The following is a 23,675-nucleotide window of genomic DNA, read 5'->3' on the forward strand; positions in this document are numbered from 1 at the left end:
GTGTAATGAGCCACGTCGATGAGAACGTACCTGTCATTATTGCCATCACGCCCATCCTTTGAAGATTGCCTAATTTAGACTGAATTTTCCTTATTTCACCCTCTTACCACCACCCAAGACAACCATAAGCCAAAATTGATCATACAACTGTTGTGTAAATTCATTTCATATGTTTTGTTTTAAGACCCCAAGTTTTACCAAACGTTTGTCGGCATTGGCCGAAAGTGATACACGCCTTTTTGACTATATACTCAATGTAAGATCATATATGGTTGGAATCAGGAATTAGTCTCACAAAAAAAAAGTGATGGGCGAATGCCGTTATGGCATGATTTTTCCGTGAAAATAACAATAACTATAGTGCTTTGAGAATAGGTGGTATATTCAAAAGAGAACCAAAGAGAAAACGTTCAAATGTCATATTCGTGATATAAGATTTGTCGCACCATTTTGTAAGCACAATACATAACTAGCTCATATAAAATATATTCATTCCGATAGTGAACATTCACCGAGTAATACAATCGAGATTTGAAGAAATAATGTCTCAACATACCCTGCAAAACAAAGATCTTAGCGACCAATCCAGCATTCTTTTCCTGCTAACACGAACCATTTTTGATCACTAATTAGTAAAAGATAACGAAACACTTCAAGATCGGACAACAGGCTAGGCAATTGGAAGCACAGATTGCGCTGCTCACTGTCAACAAACTGAAGTAGAATTTAAATTGTTGGGCTATCAAGCCTATCTAACGTAACCAACTATCCATGTATTGTCGGAAATCGGATTCGTCACCATCGCTTTAATGGTGTCGTAAACCCTCTGGTAAATATGTATTACCATATAATGCAGTCTATAATGAATAACACCAAACGCTTTGCTCGAGATGTGCTCTTGAAATTGCTACGTAGTCCATCTTTGGTACTTTTCCAACCATGTCAAACCTGGTCCAGAACCAATTCAAAGATCATTTGACATCATAAGCCCCTTTGCTACAACAAAGAAATATGTTAGGAGAGCTATGCATTTCTATTAAAACTGCAAATGTGGTTTTGTTGAAACGCACGGTCTGGTGAATCCCCATTCATATGCAATAACCAAATACGTGACTAACGAAGAAGATAACACCTCTTGGTATTACTAAACGTTGTTGAGGCCCAGCAGAATGAATTGCATCAGAATAGGGGAAAGTGGTCACATTTCCGATATCTTATCCACATCCACAAATAACTCGTGTCGAAAAACGGTAAAAGTACTTATCGAATGCCATTTCGAACAATAAAATAATATTTTAAGGATTGGGGATCTATTTCTTGCTATTGTGCGTGTTGGCTCTTGTTTCGGACGGCAGAACGATCGCGCGATTTGCCGAAATTTTGTGTTTTGCATTGCGCGGCCGGTAATAAAGTTAATTAGTTCAGTGCGTGTTGGCTCTTGTTTCGGACGGCAGAACGATCGCACGATTTGCCGAAATTTTGTGTTTTGCATTGCGCGGCCGGTAATAAAGTTAATTAGTTCAGTGCGTGTTGGCTCTTGTTTCGGACGGCAGAACGATCGCGCGATTTGCCGAAATTTTGTGTTTTGCATTGCGCGGCCGGTAATAAAGTTAATTAGTTCAGTGCGTGTTGGCTCTTGTTTCGGACGGCAGAACGATCGCACGATTTGCCGAAATTTTGTGTTTTGCATTGCGCGGCCGGTAATAAAGTTAATTAGTTCAGTGCGTGTTGGCTCTTGTTTCGGACGGCAGAACGATCGCGCGATTTGCCGAAATTTTGTGTTTTGTTTTGTTTTTCCCTTAGGACGGTTCGTAAGTAAATTGATGAATATGTTTTATTACTTTTACAGCATATACTACTATTGACAAACGCTCTATATTGTCGAATAGAGCTCCCTATTATTCACCTTTCCCACTAACACAAATTTTCCTTCCCGAGACATCTATGAAGGTAGTATGGGTTCCCTGCATCTTCACTAGTAGATGTTGAACTAACATTCCTTTCCTTCCTTCCGTGATTGTAAGGACGTGGCCAGGTATACAACTGCTACTGTATAGGAAAAGGTACTAATCCCAAGTACCAATTTGCGACAATATACAGTAGATTGCTCAATTCAAGCTCTGTCTGGTAAGGGGGCGGGTGTCGCGGGAGAGGGTTCTCTTCGTCGACTTCCCCTCATTTGAATGAAGGTGACAGGCAGGGAGTTTCTTTGCAGTTTATCACCTCAGAATGCAAGTTCGCATTGTTTTCTTTCGTTCTGAAGTGATAAACCACAGAGAGATCTGCTGCTTGTCACTTTTGTTTAAGGGAGGGGGGGTCGACGGGGAGAGTTTCCTCTTGCGACATTCGCCCTTATTCCAGATGGAGCTTGAATTGAGCATTGTATAGCCACCCACGATTTGTACAATCACATATGCTATGCTATGCTATGGGGATCTATTTCTTGTTATTCTCACCCTACAGTTATATACAAATGTCACATCGGAGTGTTTAATTAGCAAAGCATTGCTCTATTCAACGGTATCGTTTCCAACAGAATGAACAAAAAATGAACATAACATGACATGTGCACATAGAATTAGTTTCCAAAACAAAAAAGTTTTTGATTAGATCTGCACCTGCCAGCGTCTTCAGGTTATTGTGCACAAGTTATGTTGATGCACACGTGTGCTCTAAAAGCTTGGTGGCGATAAAATATGGACACAACGGTTTTGCTTTGAAGCTTTGAAGTCATGAATGGTGTATTTTCTTGAAATTCATGAAAAATCTACACATGTAAGCATCGAAAAGAGAGTGGTATGTATATTCAAATTAACGAAAATGTCGATTGAATTGACTTCGGAAAATTTCCAGATTACGTTACAATCAGTGTTGGTACTTTTTTGGTGAACACCCTCAAGTAAGAAGCAATCCAGCTATGATCATCAGAATTGTCTTCCAACTATGCAACCTACATATATGTGAAAATAGCTCTAGTTATATGATGGCAACGATGACGACAGAGCGACGATAAAGTGCCCCAAACTTAATTAAAAATACATTCTGCTGTGAATGAGAGGAGAAGATGAGTTGCGCTCATGAAAGTATGCGTGACGACACAAGGTTGCACATGTTTTCACTTAGATCCTTTCAGCTAACTAACTAACAGGAGAACCGTTTCCTTCTTATGCTCTCAATTTTAATCTCATTCCGAAACAAATTTAACAATCAGTTTCATCTTTTGGAAAGATATGAGTAAGCCATTCACCTTGTTGTTATACACAGAAGCTTTGTAAACTTTATTCAAACTGTTCGCAAAGAACAACTTCTATAAAACTGGATTTCGTCTGGCGCACTTTGCTCCCTTTGAATTAAAGGAAACCCTTTTAATTAAAGGAATAAGTATCTTTACAGACATATGTAATGCGTTCACTCTCAATTAACCTGTCGATTCTCAATGAGAGCTAAAATATTTAAGTTCATGCCATACACTTTTAGACATTCTAAAAATATCAACCTATTGAAAATACCCTTTATCATTACAATTTCTTACTTTTTTTAATGGATTATTAGGGTAACGGCTGTATTTTGGACCGGGCTCATATTTTGGACCACCTAGCTGAATTTTGCATTTTTATCACATAAAACTAATAAAACATGCAAAATTTAAATTTTATTGCAAAAAGAAACTATCCATAAGGTATCTCCTACATTTGTTTCTTATAAAATATAGCCATTATTAAGAATATTTTCACGTATTTACCCATTCCGGCTAGATTAGACCAAAACCAAGACGACATTGTAAAATGGAATTCAACTTTCAAAAGCTGTAAGTTTATTTGTACATAGATTTAAAACATGTGAATGATGTTGTTGACCTATTAGAACCTAATTGAAGCAGTTTCAGACCTGGAGCAAAACATTGCAAGTTTAAAAACAGTATTCTGAGGCATGTCCAAAATAGGTTCATTTTTCATTGAACCGAACATATTTTCGACATATCTTCTTTTTAAGTTCTAGATCTCTTAAAATTTTGCCTTCTTGCTATCAGAGGTGAGCCAGCCAAGAGCTTAAAGCTTCTTAAATGAAGAAAATAATAATAATAACTTTTGTTTTCACCAACCATTTATTTCTCTAGTATCAAACCATTCATAAATTACTGTTCATACCGAATTTATAAATTACCGTTCATTGATGTAAGTCCTAGAAAAATGTCTTTTAAACCAACATGTAACTGTTTTAATTATTTCCATACGAAAATAGTTAAGAGCTAGTTCGCGAGAAGCGCGACCCCCTCTTGTATCGATATTCTCCGATTTGGATGAAATTTTCAGGGTTTGTTCATATATGTAAGAGAAGACATTTAGCAAATTTTCAGATTTTTTCATTGAGGGGAAGTGGGGTAAAACGGCCCTTCAAAAATTATTGTTGAAAAATCGGAAAAACCAAAAAAAAAATGCCATAACTTTGGTGCAAAAACGTCAAACCGTGTACCATTCATACATTTTGAATTACTAACCTTCAAACTGCTAGCTAATATTACAGAGATACAATCTAAACAAAATGTTTGACTGAATGGACTATGCCAGTTCTAATCGGGTGTATATATTTTCAAGAGTTGGACAATTTTATCTCATAGGTAATGGAATACCCTCGATTCTATATTTACACAACTGTGTAAAAAACACTCCACAGTTTAACAATGTTGCATTCATTTTGCACAATACGGGAGAAACCTTTTTTTCTACAACGAGCTGATTTTTTACAAGGAGAGCGAAACAATGTAATGCGTATACTATTGAATAGGATAGAGTATCAATTGTCTGATGATTTGAATGATGAAAATACTTCAAATTTTAGGATACACGTTTCTACACTCATAGATAAAGTATGTAAATTGTAGATCGCTTAATCAATTAATTAAAGATTGCTAAGCAAAACTGTTTTATTCTCGGCTTAATTGACACCACCTGAAAGTGCTTGAGTACCTCAACAAAACTGTGTAGTTGATTTGCAAAAGGATGCCTTAAATATCAGCCTTTTTCTCTTGAAATCTTTGCTAACCTTATATGAACATATTTCCAACCAACCATAAGGTGTGGTTTGCTAAGAAGTAGTACTTGGGTAGTAACAGCTTGCAATACATTTTGAGAAATCTATCTATTGCTTTTTTCACCGAGGAATAGACTACCGTGTTGAAGTACCAATGTAACAAACAAAGTACCAAAACAAATCTTCTCACTTTCGAATGGATGGAAACTAGCTAAAGCATTGGATTTTGCTTTACGTCGTTCTTGAACCATGCATCGTTCTTGCAATTAAGACGTCACCATGGATTAACTGGTGGGAATATATTTTGGTGGAACAATAATTTTGAACGGGAGTTTAAGACGGCGCAAAGTTTACAATACCTCCGCCGGAATATTATAGAAATGACATGACTAGTTGACTAGTTCACGTTATTTTTTGAGATTGAGAGATTGTAAAGGATTTAATTGTTGACAGATGGAAAACCATAAAACACTAAGCTTGGAAGAATTTCGAAGCTAACTAGCAAAATCACTAGATGAGTTGCCAGTTGGGCCTGAATAATCAAATCTAAGAAGTGTGGTTACGGTTATCTTGTTTCGTAACATTATTTATATTTGGAGATCTATTTTACCCCTCTCTCCCCATCCCAATATTTTGCCAAATAGTTTCATCTACATATAGAAATAAACCTTGTGAGTTTCAGCCAGATGCTAAAACATCGATAAAATGGAGTTGCGATTCTCACAAACTGGTTTGCAAACAAAAAGTGCAATATGCAGAAATTCATAATTTAATTGATTATTCCTAAGTGCGCCACTGAAATAAGTTTCAATAAGTTTGATGTATATTCTGCTTGATATAAAAATTTATGAATTTTTGACATTTTATTTTTACAAGGCTATTTTACCCAATTTACCGGAATTGCTCAATTGTCGTTAAGAATAATTGTTTTTTGTTCGCATAGATGTAAAAGCAACATCACTACCGGTACCCACATTAATTGTAGCTTATTTAAAAAATATATCAACAAGCACGTTCGCCGAATTCGTTCATTTTTGTTTCAGTTTGCGAAAGACGTGCTAATGTTTAAGGCACTTATTTTGGTCCTATTTTACTTCTGTTGAAAATTGTTCTGCAAATAGTTTGCTATCGAATATAGATCAGCGAAGGATATACGTATCTATTGAGACGAAAAATATAGATGAATTGAAAGGAAGAAGAAACAGTTTTTTTAAACTTAAGTATTTTCTGCTAGAACTCACATAAAAAAAATATGTATTTTTTGACATTTATTTTTAAAAGACTATTATACCCTACACTCCCCTAATAGAAAAATCTGATTATTAATTTCAACTGAGACAAAAAAGTTTGGACAGTTTTCACCAGATCAGAAAACATCAACATAAGTAGAGTCAAAATTTGTGCGAACTTTCTTAAGAATAAACAGTGTTGCAGAAAATTGCGATTTTCTAAGAAATTCTTGAGTTGGCGCTTCTGAATTATATATGAGATGAAAGCTCTTTAGTTCCTTAATTGCCTTACGGGTTTAGTTTTTTATCCTCGATCTGTTGTTGAAAAATTCGCTTTGGAAAAACGACCATTTTTTATCGAAAAAGTCAATTTTCTCCTAAAGTAAACAACTTTTTAACCCTATTAACCACTTGGTATAAAGTATTAATTGAGTAGAAAAAACGTGCAGAATTTAAATCGGTCACTCATTGCCAAAGTTATTGCATTTTTTTGGTTTTTCCGATTTTTGAACAATAATTTTTGAAGGGCCGTTTTACCCCACTTCCCCTTAATGAAAAAATCTGAAAAAAAATGCCTTCTCTTACATATATGAACAAACCCAGAAAATTTCATCCAAATCGGAGAACATCGTTGCAACCTCCCTTGGAAAGGGGGTCGCGCTTCTCGCGAACTGGCTCTTAAGAAAGCTCCATTACAAGAACCAATATTTGCTAGAGCTCTCCGTCCGCGCTGCTTGTCAGTGGAACAGAGTTCCGTGTTCTACGATTATGTTTCGTTTGGAAAAAGAATGTGCAAGGAGCAAGGAAGAACAGAGCAACCCACTACTATCAAGCACGCAAATGGAACAGATCGGTAAACTACATAAAAAATATAGCAGGTGCCTGCATCACGGCCATGGGCCGCACGTTTATTTTGCTTTGAGGATGCTGTACCACGTGGTACTGAAATTGATTAGTTTCAATACCTTAGCTATTGGTATTGTTCTAAGTTTTTGAGTGCTTATAAAAATGTATAGGTTAACAAAGACTTTAAGGATGAAACGCCAAAAAAGCTGAAAATCACTAATTTAATCTAATAGTAACATAACTTTGCAAGCAATTCAAAGTTGTTCGAGTGGTCCAAAATATGATAAATAGATGGTCCAAAATAAAAACAGGTGGTCCAAAATTAAATCTTACATATCTTCAGGATTTATGATATTTTGGTGGGATGTAGAAACATTTTTACCTACAAATCCAACTTAGCATATACCACTTTTTAGTTGCACAGGGAATTGATCAAGAATTATTACAAAATCTAACTTTTATTCAAAAAATTGTTCGTCCATCTCCTAAAGTGGTCCAAAATACCTCCCTCACCCTAATGGGCACCGTAATAATAGATATTTTAATTAATTTACAAATGATGAATTGAATTTGTTTGATCTATTATTGTTTACTAAAGCAAACACTAAAAAAAGATTTTTTTTTCCTTTATTAAAGTGTTTTTTGATAAAAACGAGCGATGGGCATTGTTTTCAACATAACCGCGAGTAGACGTAGGACTTGTATAAATGTAACGTATTTACATTTAACTTCAAACTTTTGGATCTATGGAGTTGCTATTGGAAACGACAACTTCCATCCTGTGTAGAATTATTAGCAATTTGTTTATTCAAAACATCTGGAAATAAAACTAATAATTAAACACATAATTAGAATTGCTCTAACTATTAAGCCCTTATTTACTCAAGCAAGTGTAGGGCGTTTATAGATTTCTTATTGATGATACATCAAGCGATACATAGTATTTGAATTGAAGTTTAAAAATTCTATTTATAAAATTTTCAGACTTGGGCGAAATGTGCTATTTTAGGGGAACTGTCCCGTTTTCCAAACAAAGAAATACAGAAATACAAAATATCTTCATTACTTTTATCTACTCCCTTTCGCTTTGAGTAGTATAATTATCACCGAAAAAAGCCAATAAATTAATTTCGATAAAGTCACGCGGTGATCAAAGCTTTCCTAATTATAAAGAAATACAGCGTTGCTTCTTTTTGCTTAAAATAAATGAAGGTAATTATTTTAATCAATTTTTATTTTCATCAGTGTAGTTGATTTGTTTTGCTGGGGAATCAGAACCATGTTTTAATGTACGTATCGTTTAGTACCAAGCACAACTTAACATATGGTCAGTCATATGACATGACTAGTACCCATCCCGGGATCATGTGGATTATAAAACCAATCACCTGGATGAGCAGACCAAATCTGTCTAATTTTATTTTTCTTCATCCACCGCCGCTGCCCTCGCTGCCTCAGCCATCATCGGTCTCTAGCTGTGAACTCCTAGCGATGCGATTGCATCCATCGCAACCGACACCACTGCACCCGACCATCATCAAGCACAGAATGACAAAAAATGCGCCCACTTCTTTCATGCATATTCGCAGACCCACCAGCAGTTCTACCGCTGGAGACTGCATGCTGTCGCTGTGTAGGGGAACGCAGCAAACGAACGAACAAAACGAAGAACGCGCGAGCAGAAAGCACGTCAGTACGCGCTGCTGTCACAAATTGTAATGACTCGCACACGGCAGGCACTACTTCTTTTATACACAAAGAAAATCTTCCGGTAGACTTGAAGGCCCGTGACATACCGCATTCTGATGTCCGTGTTAGGAATGCACGGGATTGGTTACATATGAAATTTTTACTAGTTTTGGCGAGAATTGATATTTTCAATAGCTTATCGTTAATAAGTTTCAATAAAATAGGCAAAATGGTGGAGAGTGTCCGAATCGATTGATATAAAAATCTTAAAAATCCATCGAAAGCTAAAGGCGCTAGTAACGTTCAAAATCTTCCCTTCCAGCGTAACGCTCTCGATTTCCAAAAATCTAAATGACACCCAGTATAGTAAAGAAAGACGTCCTACGTCAAAAAAAAAAAAGATGAGGAGAGCAGTAAACAGAAGTGAATAAAAAACAGTTGAGCTATGAGCAGTTGAGTGGATTATAAATCCTTTGACGGGACTTGACTTAGTTTGGAAATATTAAATTGGGGTTGCTTGGGTTGTTTTTTCTTCGTTCTAAATGTCAATCGTTAAGTCGTGGCCCGAGCCACGTTCGAGCTTGATAATTTTGTTCGGAATTCATGGAAACGCATTATTTTTACATTTGTTCAACTTTCCCAAAGAAATGTTCTATCTTTTCGAATATATAAACACAGCTGATCCCCAAACGAAACGATCAGTGAGGAAATCTTAAAAATCGGTCCATCCGTTCGTGAGTTATAATGCCTCAAAGGAAATGAGAACTCATTTTTATATAGAGAGAAAATAAGTTTAGATTTCCTTTAAGACAATATAACTCGGATGGACCGATTTACAAGATTTTCTCACTAATCGATTCATTTTGGGATCAGCTATTTTGTATTTACTAAGAATTGATCAATTTGTTGGACGCTGCAATCAATTGATTGTCCTGATTTTCTGGTTGATTAATGATTGACAGTCAAAAATAAAACCCGAGCGCGGAGACGAGCCAGCCTCGGGCTGAAAGTCTCTTTAATAAAGACACAAAAAAAAACGAGCGAGATCGGGCAGGTTCTCCTTAATGAACATGCTTGTTCTATTAGACCACCAGCTCGGATCCGCTTCAAAAAAGACTAAAGCATTTTAGAAGTTCATCAAAATGAGCACATGTACACAAATCCGGCCATTCGATAATTCTTTCGAGTAAATTCGCAAGGTATTCCGCAAAAAGTCCTAAGAAGCTTTTTGTTTTCGCTACTCAATATTATTCTGTCACAGCAAGATATCCCTGTTTGGACCTTACAGTTGAAGAACTCATATCTAAACAGATATAAATAGAGCTGTTGATTAAGAAAGAACAGAGCTTACTACTTTTGAAAACTGTTTGAATTATTTCAAGTGAAATGGATTCAGAATGCTTTCGAAATCTCACTATATGCATAAACATAAAAATTTGAAACTGTAACCAGAAAATCGGAGAAATCCACGTAGAATATCGTGTACCGTCGTCGGGGGTGACAATGAGTAAAATGGGGGTGAGACTGGGTCACTGTTTCATCTACTCATCTACTCAGAATGCGTGTAGAATAGATCGAATGTATCTGAGGGCAAGAAAACAAAATTATAAGACACCTTTTTGGACGATTTTGTTATCCGACCTCCAGATTGTCGGTGAGAGCGATGACCCATTCTCACCCCTTGACCCATTGTCACCCCCGATGACGGTATCTTGGAGGATATCTTAGAATTCCCTTCTAAATCCCTGGAACTCATAAGACATCCATTTATTACTTTTATACCTAATACTTTCTGGATCTCTAAATATTCAAAATTCCCAAGCACCTTCTCAGAATTACAAAACTGAAGAATCCTTATTATAATGACAGAAAAATCTACAAAGCATTCTGATTGTTTTAAATTCATTTGGCTCCGTGTTGTATAATGCTATGTATATTAGAGTGGGGCGTCATGGTCATTTTTTCAAATCACTGGTTTTTCGACACCTTTCTGGGTGCCAAACTACTGTGCAGAATTTGGGCCCGATTGGTTGCTTCCTCGCTTTCCGCATGGCGTTTGAAGTTTGTATGGAAATTAGAATGTGAAAACGTATATCTTTGCATTTTTACGTAAAGGTATAACCCAAATGATGCCGGAAAACTTAGCTGAAGAAGGACCGTTGCTGGAACGTCTATGAAAAAAGTTATAACGCTTCGAAGATTGATTGTTCAAACCATATGCAAAAAATCGTTTATTCTGCCAGCACTGCCGAACTACGTGGACCAATAATTTAACTAAGTGATATTTCAAAATTATTGATCCTCTAGGACTTTGGAGCTAATGGGAGCATAAAGTAAAAATTTCGACTATAAGGAAGATGGGTTTTGCTCTCTGACAACTACAGCTTGTCCGGTAGTGCTGGCAGAAACATTGATTTCTTGCATACGGTTTGAACAATCGATTTTCGAAGCGTAATAACAATTGTTTGTAGATCTTCTAGCAATGTACCTTCTTCGGCAAAGAGTTTCGGCATCTTTCAGACTACATACTCACATATTGAGTCACGTGATTGACAACAAATTAAAGCCGCTAAGAGCAAAAATGCTTCACATGCATTTTTTCTTCTCAATATTCATGATGTGATATACACTAGGGTGGTTCAAAAATTCGATTTTGCTCCACAGCGCTTATCTGATTCTTTATCATGTTCTGAGCTCATTTGGATTGAAACTGATTTAGCACAACCGTGTTTGCATGCAAATAATTATGAGGAAATTTATTTTTTCATTATACCGATAATGACGCTTCCCCATTAAGCGCAGATTAAAAGAAAACCTATATAGCTTAAAGGAATACTCAAGGGCTTTCACCCAACGAAAACCGCATGTTGATAATCGCCCCAATAATAAGTAATACAGGTTGCAAATCTTTAGTCATGATCGTTAAACTTCTTTGAAGGCATCACTGAAACGTGCAGGGTAGCATAGTAGCCTGAATTTGTGTGTGCTATCTTTCGCGCCAAGAGCAGCAATGTTGCCTGTTGAAGAGTTACGCAATTAGCTCCAGAAAACTTGATTAAATTAGATTACTAATTATTGGAACGATTAATTAAGATGCAGTTTTCACAGGGTGAAAGCTCTTGAGTATTCCTTTTAGCTATATAGGTTTTCTTTTAACCTGCGCTTAATGGGAAAGCGTCATTATCGGTATAATGAAAAAAATAATTTCCCCATACTAATTTGCATGCAAACTTGAAACGGCTTGTGCTAAATCAGTTTCAATCCAAATGAGCTCAAATTTTCAGAGGACACTCAGAACATGATAAAGAATCAGATAAGCGCTGTGGAGCAAAATCTTTTTTTTAACCATCCTAATATACACTCTTATTCTTGTTTACGCATGAACGCGCTTTCCAACGAATGCGCATTCTCGTTTGCGCCAGCAAAATCAAATGGGGAAACGATTCGAACGAACTGCATTCGTTCGAAATTTTCGTTCCTCCGTAAACAAGAATAGGGGTGATAATCTACTAGGGTGGGTGTACCAATCGTCGCCAAACATAAGAACAACTATTTTTTTTAATATAAGTAAAAGGCATGCTGGTGGACTTTATATAGCAAGCTAAAGGTTTTACTTCCTGCTCCTTAGAACAGCTGTGAAAACCACAATAAAATTTGTTATAATCCTCAAAATTGATTAGTCCATAATAGGAACGCATGCACCGGTTCTGGCACTATTCATAATTTTGGTTCCTTATTTGGCAAATCCCATTGTTTTCTTAGGTGCCCGCCAGAGTAAACGCGACGTGCGATGCGACGCGACAGTGCAATTTGGCAGCCTGTTGATAACGATTGTTATTCTTTTACGTGAGTCGCGTCGCGTCGCGTTTACTCTGGCTTTGCCCTTATGGGATTGGTTAAATTAGGACCACTAGTGCGACAACTGGTGCAAAGGACGTCAAAAATTAAGTAAAATCATTTTACTCAATTATGCTTTTCTTGTTTTGGAGGAGATCAAAGGTGTTATCGTATCATATGAATATGCTTTATCGATATGAACTTGGTTTGCGGTGATTTGATTGGGGATTTGGTACTAGTGCGATAACTGGTGCTATAGCCACGAATGGTACATCTAGCCTAGTTCAATCCAAATTGTAGCGGGCGCAACATATTGTATTGTGCAATTTTTTTTTGATATTCTAATAATCAGAAATTTCTCAAAAATTTTATTGAAGGCGGACTAGGTGGATATCGGGCGATAATACATGAACTGGTAGAATCACCAGATTTAAAAATTGGGGTTACCTTTGTCAGTTTTAAACAATTTGGGTATTCTCCGGTCCAGATTATTTCATTGAATAGCTCAGAAAAATAATATTTTTTTTGTTAAATATGTTGTGAGTATCGAGGATGGTATGTTATCCGATTCGGGACTTTGGTTAATGTCTCAACCATTAACTAGTGATCGGAATTAGTTGCACATAAAAATATTGAGTTATCTATTGTAGTTTATCTATTGTATTCAGAATATCGCATGACTTTTCTACTGTATTAGTTTCAACACCATTTTCATTTTCACGAGTATTTTTCGTTTATCAGTATTTCCAAAAAAATTAATAATTTAATTATTCCAATTATTTGAGTGACAAATTGTATCTAATAAATTTTCAAAATATTGTTTTTTACAAACTGTTTTGGTATATTGTTCTTTTTCGCCAATATGATTCAACTTATTTTTCAAGTTCTATCATTGGTATTTTGCTTCCATTTTAATTTTTAATAATACGCAAAGATCTAAAGACATCCAAGGACCATTTTGGTTTTTAACACTAATTGTTTTAGATACAGTTCTATTACCTACATCGAGAAAGAATATTATTGTAAGCATTCTGAATTTCGCCCAAGGTCTTCGGTGTGTCAATCATTGTATCCAAGAAACATCCAAATTCTGTCTGTGAATGTCGATGGTCTATATTTTTTTTTTCTATAATTGGTGACTAAACACATTCCCAAACGAGTTTAGATGTGCATGTTGCTGATTTCAAAACATTCAATATGTCAGATATTATGCAAATATTTGAACGCCTGTAACTTAGAGCATTTAAGAATAGACTGAACTTCAGCTTGGAAAACAGTTGGCCATTTGTCCATGGGAATCGAAATATTTATCCCTGGGCCAGTCACGCCTGCTCCAATTTGATTGTTCAGCTTTGAACCATCGGTGTAAAATACAATTGATCCTGAGCGAAGATTTGGTCCACCGTTATCCCAAGTATTTCGCTCAAGATTAATTACATCAACGATAAAAATTGTATCTTCTCCCCATTTATACCTTACAACATTGCTATTAACTAAATTCATTGGAATATTCAAATCGCCTTTAATAAACAAAGAATGGTTAAACTACATTTGCTGTGGTGTTTCGAATAGAATAGATGAAGAGAATTCCTTTTCTGCAGGCACGCCCTTATATGGTCGGAGAGCTAGATATATACAATGCTGAAAAAAAGTATCAAAAATTCTGGGGAAGCTAGTTTAATCCTAGGTGGTACTAAAGTTCCCCCTAGCCCCCTGTACTTACGCCAATGATAATAGGTATATAAAAGTCAGAATAATCTATTGATGCTAATAAAAATCAATAATCCCACTCGATGTGCTGCTCTCATCAAGCTCCCTATCATTGATTTCCATTCGCAACAATTCTATATATAGTGTTATCAGTCATCAGTTTTATGGGCAAAGCAAGATAGCACGTGATAAATGTTCAGTTAACCGAAGTTAACGAATATCCGCATCACAACAAATGAACGAGTATTATAACTAACGCCAGCAAGAGTAGGTAACACGAAAATAAGAACACACATATTTATAGACGTTTAGCCGGTAGGACACAAAGCTAAGTTACAACACGTAACATGGCAATATTGCGGTGGCCGACTAAGCAGCAAATGCATCCAGCAGCTGAAACAAAGACCATAAGCCAGCGAGAAAGCGTTACCACACAGAGTCGGGATTCCATACTTTTTTGAATTTCTTCTCGCCGTTCTTCGCCTTGGGACAGAAAAGGGAAACGGAAGCTTCGCGTTCGCCCGACTCCTGGCAGCACATGCAGGATCGCTCCATCTGCCAGATCTTGCTGCCCGAGACCTGAATGTAGCTGGCGCAGCGGCCAATGCAGGCGAAGGACGGGATGGGCTTTGGCACACAGCCCGGGTACTGCAGGACGTGGATCACCGGCGTTACCTGGCAGTCGTCGGTCGTGTAGTGCTGGATGTCGTCTGCAGGGCGGTCGGTCGGTGGCCACGTGTTTTTTTTTTAAGAGGACGCCGGCGTTGGAAGAGAGTAAAAACGAGATGGAACGAATCGTAAATCATAAGCGAATTATAATCGGGACAGATGGAAAATTTGCTACAAGTGAAAAGTGCTATGACAATGAACTGGTTGGTTGGTGGAGATGGTTGGTCGGTCGGCATTGGTCGGTAGCGGTTCTGTTCTGATGATCCATCAGGTATTCTCTGTTTGACTATCTCTTTGGTAATCGGTTTATAGGAGCGTGCCATAAAATTCGAGTGTCATCCCAGTTCCTCCTGAAATTGCACTCAATTGTATCATGTGATTAATCAATTTTGATGTAATTGTTCAGTTTGTGCTAATAGCTTGAGGCAAATAAATGACATGATGGTGATAATTACATTTACATGCACACTTTATGACGTGATTGGGAGAGGAAGAGCTATTTGAAACTCATACTAAATGTAGGGATTTCCGGGCAATACATACGAAAATGAAATATGTAAGTTGAACCAGAAATCCGCATCATTTTATATGATTTTGAAAATGCTCGACACCTTTCTCTGTCCTTTTCGTACCCTCATATAATGACAAAAGCAACATCTAAAAGTACAACAAACAAAAAGCTGATTAAAATGCTTGTAACATAGGTCTACTAACGCTTTGCCCATATTACTGATAAAATGGCCTTCAGATTTTTTAAGTTTCTGACTATAGATAGGTACGATTTATCCCACATCTACTAAGGTAGTCGAACCAAGCGGAAAATGTTGATTTTGATTTGAAAGTGTGTTTTTCATTGAATGATAAAGAAAATTATTTAAGTTGTACTTATGTTCGACGCTGTCAGAATTGATCTAAACCCGAGTACAAATAGCGCCACGTTTGCTCGCAATCAGCGGAGTGTCACTTTCGCAAATCTATGGAATGTACAGTATCTTCGCCGACGTTTTGTCGAGGGACGTTTTGAATAACGCCAAAGTTTTATCTGTTTTCTGCAGTGAACAAAGTAAAATTCTGCCTGCAAAGGAAAACCCAATCGGCGAACATTTGCTGTACTTTTTACTCCTCAATCTTAAAAGGATTAGATAGTTTGATTAGAACTGATCTGGTTCACATGAATTTAGAATAATTTCAGACTTAAAGATATTCGAAACCATAACACTTTGGATAATTTTGGGACTTGATCAATGGTCGATCTAGCAATGATTTACCGGATACTACTAACCTTAAATTTACGATGGAGATAAAACAAGAAAATTACATAAGCCCCCTTTTTATTGTTGTCTACTTTTTTGGGGTGGAGAATAGCGCCTAAGCTAGAAAGTGAAAAATCATTGAATGGAGACGCGTTATACTTCATAAGAACTTAATTGAAATCTAATCATTTGTCATAAGACGAGTTTGTACAATCCCATTTAATTCCATCACTTAATTGCACCTTGACAGATACGTATTTCGACCTCAACAGTAAGGTCGTCTTCAGTGTCTCGTACTTGACTCGACTTGAAGAAAATGATCGCAGCTTACACTATTTATACTATGCGTAGGTATAATAATTTATCTTGTTGCGCTTAATGCTTAGAAATCTAATGTCTTATTTGTGACTTCGGGAGAAAATTGTAATTGTCCACTTAGAGAACGTTGATTTACGTTACGTTTTGATGTTGAATTGTGATTAAAAATCATAAATGTAGAGTTTTTTGTTTATGTACCTCTCTGCGGAATGCTTGCTCTGTACTATGAGGAATTCTCATACAAAAGGGTGGCCAATAATATTTTTTCAATGAAAACTGTTTCTATGCAACAAGAAATATTTAGAAACCTTTTTTAACCCTTTAAAAGCCATCGTTGACCCTTCAAAAAATGTGGGAGATCCCCCAGCGCCGGACACCTCCCAATACCGGACACTTCTGAACCGGCACTTGCAGAGATCCCTCCATCAACTTATGTAATACAAAAGGAAGCTATTGAAAAGTCCATTACCTGCTTGGAATATCAGATCATCTTGTTGTAAACCTTGTACAAAATTTGAAACTGAGCAAAAATTTCAAAAATTTCCATGTTCCGCCTTATTATAGAAGGTTTGAATCAACAATATTAAAATCAATGGAATGCATTCTGATTATTTCGATATGGTCAATATTAGTCATATTTCAAATAGCGATCATGATTTGTTAAATATATAATGTATCTATGGTGCAAAACCAATTTTCGTATCTGGTAGCTGTCCCCCGGGTCCGGACAGTGAGTTTTTTCATGTGAACAAATAGCCATTTTTTACACCGGTTTGGCTAAACTTTTCAATTCAATTGTTTTTACTTGCGAATGTACTATGGCTGCCGATCAATCGATAAACGTTTTTAGTGGTAACAATCTTCTAGAAAGATAAAACAGGACTATCAACGAATACAGACGACACAAAAATATTTGGAATCAAAACCATGTGAGGCACAATGCTAATGCTATTACTTGATCATGACTTTAAACTACCGGGAAAAGCTATTACTTTTATTTCAATTCAATGGATTTCCAACAGAATAGTCGTTTCTAAATTTATCATTGATGTGAAAGGTGAACAGTTTGACCAATAATTGTGTGACATCGAAAACAATTTATAAGTTTTAATTGAAGCCAAAATTTGCAATTTCGCTTGCCCTTTAGTTTTAACATACATGGGGTAAGTGGGACATATTTGAACAATAATTTCGATAGAGCCATTCTAACTGTTTTTAAACCGTTGTCTAGTGAAAAATAACTTCGACACTCATATATCATATGGATCTGAATCAGATGCAGTTTGATATCGTTGGTTTCGTTCTGAAATAGTATTGTATAATTAATTGCATATTATTCGCCAACTCGGGCGTACGAAAACCATTTTTTTGTTAAATATCTTGGCGGTGCATATGCACAGCACATGTTTCAAAATGGACAAAATGATAAGAAATGTGTGAAAAAGAATCCACGTGTCTAGTTACACATGGGTTACTGCAACTCATACGTGACCAGATTTAGTCACATTGAAGTTGCTGCAATCATTTTTGTCTGACTTGTGCTGCTCGGGTTCCTTATCACAAACAGCAGCAAAACCAAACGAGAATCTTAAGAGAAAGTTTCTCTTGACTGCTACTGATGCCATCCATGCGAAAACAAAAATTGCAGCGTCTTCCTCTGGCACGCGCTCGTAATTCTGCTAACGACGGAAATTTTCTTCCATCGCTGAGCGACTAATTTGCCCTTTAAACAAAACTCGACTCAGCTCCACCTTAGCTTGCATAAAATGGTGGTCCTTAGAAGTACTGATTAATCCTATAATGCGCATTCCAACATCCACTCAACTGTTAGGATTTACAAGAAAATTGTAGCTCGAGAGCCGTTTCCACTGATTGCCAGTCAAGGGGACATTGGATGCCACCGTTGCAGAAATGTCGTCCAACGCGTTGCTGCCACGACCGCAGCAGACGCCTTCGAAGCGAAACAAGTAACCGATTGTTGCGAGAAAGTTCCACTTGAGAGCTGCTGATGCTGAAGACGGCGACTATTCGACCAACGCCACCCTAGCAGCACACATGTTCCACATAGGTAACTGCAACTCATATGTGACCAGATTGAGTCACAATCAAGTTGCTGCAACCATTTTTGTCTAACTTGTGCTGCTTGGGCATTGGTAAAAATAAAATTCCCTTCTTTTTCGGTGCTGGAATCTCTCTCCGCTTTCCGCGACATGTTAGAAATTTACAACAGAATCAGGTACAAAATATATTGTTTACTGTGCAGTTGGAAATTTTTACAGGTCGTGATAGGTCTCCAGATTGTGATAAACAATCAGACATTTTTGTTTTTGTTGAAACTAAAAACATAACAAATCATGCAACCTTTTCAAATTATAACAGCATTGTGATATCTATGGCTGGGAGACTTCGCTACATCTATTTTAATTGCCTACTGTTGGGCAATTCGGTGTTAAGCATTTTTGTTATTCATTTAATGATAAAATCCTGTTACAACATTTGAGAGATAATGGCTACTAAGAACAAAATTGTATCAAAATAAGTTATAAATATCAAAATATGTTAAATTTTTGTTATGCTCTTCTAGTCGGGAACCTGAGCAGCACATGTCAGGAAAAAAGTATTGCAGCAACTTTATAGTGACAAAATCTGGTCACATATGAGTTGCCGTAGCCCATGTGGAACACGCGTGCTGCTAGGGAAGGCGGCAAATAATGCGGTTCTTTCCAGAACCACAATTTTATAGAAGAATAAGTTAAACCCAAACAAATGTTCTCCAAAGTGGCTTCAAGAAAACTGCCTTTTAGCGTGAGCTATTTTGTTCGCAACATTCGGACTACCGGTTGCTTGTTTCGTTACGATGGCTTCTGTTACGGTCATGGCAGTAGAGTGGAGTACATTTCTGCATGCGAATACATTTTTACAGTCTCTTGCTTGGACGAGCGCTCGTGATTTTGGTAGCGACGGTAACTTTCTGCAGTCACCAAGCGATTATGATTGGCACTTTGAAGAAAATTTGTCTCGGTTCAACCTTTTCTTCTATAAAATTGTTGTTCTGGAAAGAACCAAATTATTTTCCGCTTTACCAGTCTAATAACAACCGACGCGTGCTCGTGGCTCTTCTGCCGAAGTCAATTTTCTGCTGTCGCCAAGCGATGATGATTTGCACTATGATGAAAATTTTGTTTCGGCTCAAACTTTCTCTTCTTTAAAATTGAGGTTCTGAAAAGAATCGATTTATTTTCAATAATGCGCCTTCCCAATTAACTACAACAAAACCAGATCCAGAACTATGCGCGGAAATTTCACTGGAGTGCCGCTGACGCCGACGATAGCTACACGATAGTTTTCCGCTTAACCACTACAGATACAGAAGCCACCGTCACCGGTGATGGGACCGCTAGCAATACCATCATCGTTCTGTCCGCTCTCCGTGACCACTAACCGTGGATCATCAAACAGAAATGACGCACGAGCGCTAATCATACAAGGAGAAAATGAAACGGTGGGTCACAAGGCCCATAACTTACATCATCCTGATGTCCGTGTTGGGAATGCATGAACGGCATTGGTTGGTTCTGATATTTTTACAGGGTAGTACAAGTATTGAAATTTTCAATAGTTTATCGTAAATAGTTTCGGAAACAATTTAAGGACATGTCTCCCCGGAGTCTAAATTTAAATCAACTGGTGTTTTGAAGGGTACAACCTGAACCCCCTGCGAGTAATGGACAATTGAAATTTACGGCAGACGCTCCGCTAGAATGAGTCGCATATCCTCTTATCGTTCTGTAGCATCAGATAGCAACAGCAAGCGACAGTGATCCATAATACGCAACATTGAGTTTGTTTATGTACGTATTATGGTCCCCAATTTGATTTACATGTTTCATTACCACGTGTCCATTCGCGACTACGAAGGTAAATTCATCACGCACAGTCTGACAGTTCCTTATGGGGTTTTACTGTGGAGGAACAAGAAGGGGTGATTGGCGGCCATGTTTCACGCACAGTCTGACAGATAGCAATGAGTTTTTGCCATAAGAGTGAGTAGAGGCATTACCTTCGTATTCGCCAATTGCGCCTATTATGGAACCCTCTTGTAAATGTGGTAGTGGTAGTAAAATGGACCCTTTAGCGTGTTAACATTCATAAATTAGTTAATAAAACTAAAAATCAGTATCCCAGTCCAAAACAATTGCACGGAAACATAACTGCTATATTGATATGAGTAGCAGCTGTATCTGGTAAAGTAGAAGTTCGAAGGAAATCGTTGATTCAGAGGGTCCAGCATACGCATCGGGTCCATGAATAGCGCTCACTCCCTAATAAAAATGACAGTTGTGCGCTGCTTTCGTATTGAGTGGTGTGCCCTTGAAAACACGAGTGAATTTAGTTTTTGACTCCGGCAGACTTGTACCAATTTGTACTTAAGTATTGATTTTCGTAGAAATACTCAAGGACGTTGTTCCGTTTTGACTCAAATCCCAAACATGACTCATATTTCGAACACTGGCGTTTTAGCGCCATAAAACAATAATTTTCATCGTCTTTAGATACGGAGGGTCAAGATTACAAACAAATTCAATATCCTATGGAAAGAACTATGCGATTCTTATTAAAATGGTCGTTTAAAAGCGAGTGTTCGAAATATGAGTCATGTTCGGAATTTGAGGTACAGTATGCCTGCAGAAATAAGAACTAAGTGTGTGTAGACTAGACTACACTAGAATACACCTCCCCCCATATCTTGCCTCTTTTATCAACAAGCCCTCCACCTCACCCATAACAGCCTCAGTAGGATGGAAAATGTGTCCCAAATCTGACTAAAATCGACCCATGCTTTCAACAGTTATACCGAATTGTTCATTTTCTAAACAGTACTTTTCATCCCACACAAGGAATCAATAATCGAGTAGCGCCAAGCAATACATATACCCTTTGTCGTAACTGAGCTTGTTAACTGACAAATGCACCTCGCAACAATAATCCTTTATCAGAAACACGAACACATTATGCTAAGATGTATTTGCCTTGCATGCTCTGATATTTCCGAGAATACAATACTATTTTTGTAATCAAGGTTACATTATCGAATATTTCTATAAAAGATGAAATAAGGATAGCGTAAATCCGAAAATTCTTTTTTGTTTCTGCATTTTTTCACGGATCTATGTTATCATTATCTCCGATAAGAATAAAGCTTTGACGTAGATTCGTTTTTGCTTATTTTGCATACGCATCGTTGAATTATTGATTCCCTAATCCCTCATCATCCTGATGTTGCCAATTAGCATTCCACTCCTCCACATTCGTATGCTTGAGATGGATAATATGTGTTACATTACAAATGCTGGGTCTCCAGTAGCCTTGCGAGCAAAGGCGTAGGATTGCCAATCCGGAGATGGCGAGTTCGATTCTCGGTCCGGTGTAGGATGTTTTTATAGGTTGGAAACATTCTCAACTCCCTGGGCATAATGTATCTATTGTACTTGCCACACAAGATACATACTCATAGAAAAGAAAAGGGCATAGAAAAGCTTTCAATTAATAACTGAGGAAATTCTAATAGAATACTAAAAGCAGGCCAAGTTCCAGTTGGAATGTAGAGCTATTGAAGAAGAAGAAGTGTTACAAATGTAGTTAAAATCAAACCATGAGTTCAGAAGTTATATTTAATCGTTCGATTTCTAAGAAATGTGCCTGCCCTTCACCTTTTTCAAGCTGTACAACTACCCACGCTGGATGAGGTTAAGAAGTTCTAAATAAGCTGAAAACAGTAAAGCTTCTCAAACTTGGAAGTGAGCATTAAATGGAATAGTACTAAACTCGTCTTATGACAGATGGGAGGATATAAAACTGGTTGGTTGGAAGGCCTCATATGCCCGATCTATAAGAAAGGGCATATACTGGAGTGTGTCAATTACAGAGGGATTACCTTTTTGAACTCGGCGTACAAAATAATGTGGCGTATTCTGTTCAACAGACTGATACCGCTTAAGGAGGTGTTCATCGGCGAATACCAGACCAGGCAGGTTTTCGACAATTGTTTACCCTGCGGATGATTCTTGATAAATTCTGGGAGCTCAACTTACAGACTCATCGTCTTTTCAATGATTTCAAAGCAGCGTACGATTCAGTGGAAAGGAATGAGCTGTGGCAGACAATATCTGAGCATGGTTACCCGGCGAAACTGATAAGCTGCTATGTGCAACGATTAATCGCTCGAAATGAATATTCAAATTGCAGACGAAGTGTCAACTTCGTTTGTGACCTTAGATGGATTGAAGCAGGGTGGTGCTCTTTCAAATTTATTGTTCATGATTGCACTCGATGGCGCGATTAGGAGATCTGGCGTGTAGAGGAACGGAACTATCATCACACTGTCCCTTACTGGACCGATTTGGGACCGACCGAATTCAAATTTTTGGGAGAGAATACGATTTTCACTGTCCTCAATGGCTATTTGTTTGTTTGTTTGAAAGATCTTGTAGTTTTACATAAAATATGAAGAAAACAATCCAGACAAACTATTCCGGAGATACAATTCCAGAATGTGTGACCCCAAATTTATTACCGGATCGTCAAAAACACACTGGCATTCCTCTTTCCGAACCATGCCGTTCAGTCAACTCTGGTTGATGTGGTTCTGTTCGTGAAGTCGTTGAACGCTGATCAGCGTTTGATGGAGACAGCATTTAAAATATCTGATGAAAAATCTCTTTGTATCCTTTTTCAAACAGAAGATGCGATAATGACAGTTCATTGCCTTTTTTTACACTATTAATTTAGGAACGGTGATGGTTCAATTGTCAGTTTCTGGTGCTAACACTAGGTGCATACGGATTTTCGACTTACTCAGTTTAGAGCCATCAAGCTAGCATTCTGCAATGAGGTGATGGTCGGATTCTATATTCGCACTGCGGTAAATCCGGACGTTCACAATGTCGAAGAATTTACCGTCAGTTAGAACGTGGGCGATTTGGTTTTCCGTTTCTTGGTTAGTTGATCTCCATGTGGCCTTGTGGATATTTTTGCGGGGGAAAAAGATGCTTCGGAATACATTCCGTGGGAGTTTGTAAAGTTCATATATCGT

The 23,675-nt window shown here is 37.4% G+C and overlaps 1 protein-coding gene across 10 annotated transcripts in view; it reads right to left on the reverse strand.

Annotated features, from left to right (window-relative positions):
- LOC134220055 (calmodulin-like) overlaps positions 1-23,675 on the reverse strand; it is a 79,234-nt gene that overhangs the window by 34,030 nt on the left and 21,529 nt on the right. The window contains exon 1 of one of the 10 annotated variants that reach the window (XM_062698997.1): positions 557-631. The exons of the other annotated variants lie outside the window; for them this stretch is intronic. Coding sequence (XP_062554981.1) covers positions 557-616 — 60 coding nt within the window. The 5' untranslated portion in view covers positions 617-631. Of the gene's footprint in view, positions 1-556; positions 632-23,675 lie in introns of those variants that run through there. 10 annotated transcript variants of the gene reach the window in all.

The sequence above is a fragment of the Armigeres subalbatus genome, chromosome 3, assembly GCF_024139115.2.
Source record: "Armigeres subalbatus isolate Guangzhou_Male chromosome 3, GZ_Asu_2, whole genome shotgun sequence".
Lineage (NCBI taxonomy): Eukaryota > Metazoa > Arthropoda > Insecta > Diptera > Culicidae > Armigeres > Armigeres subalbatus.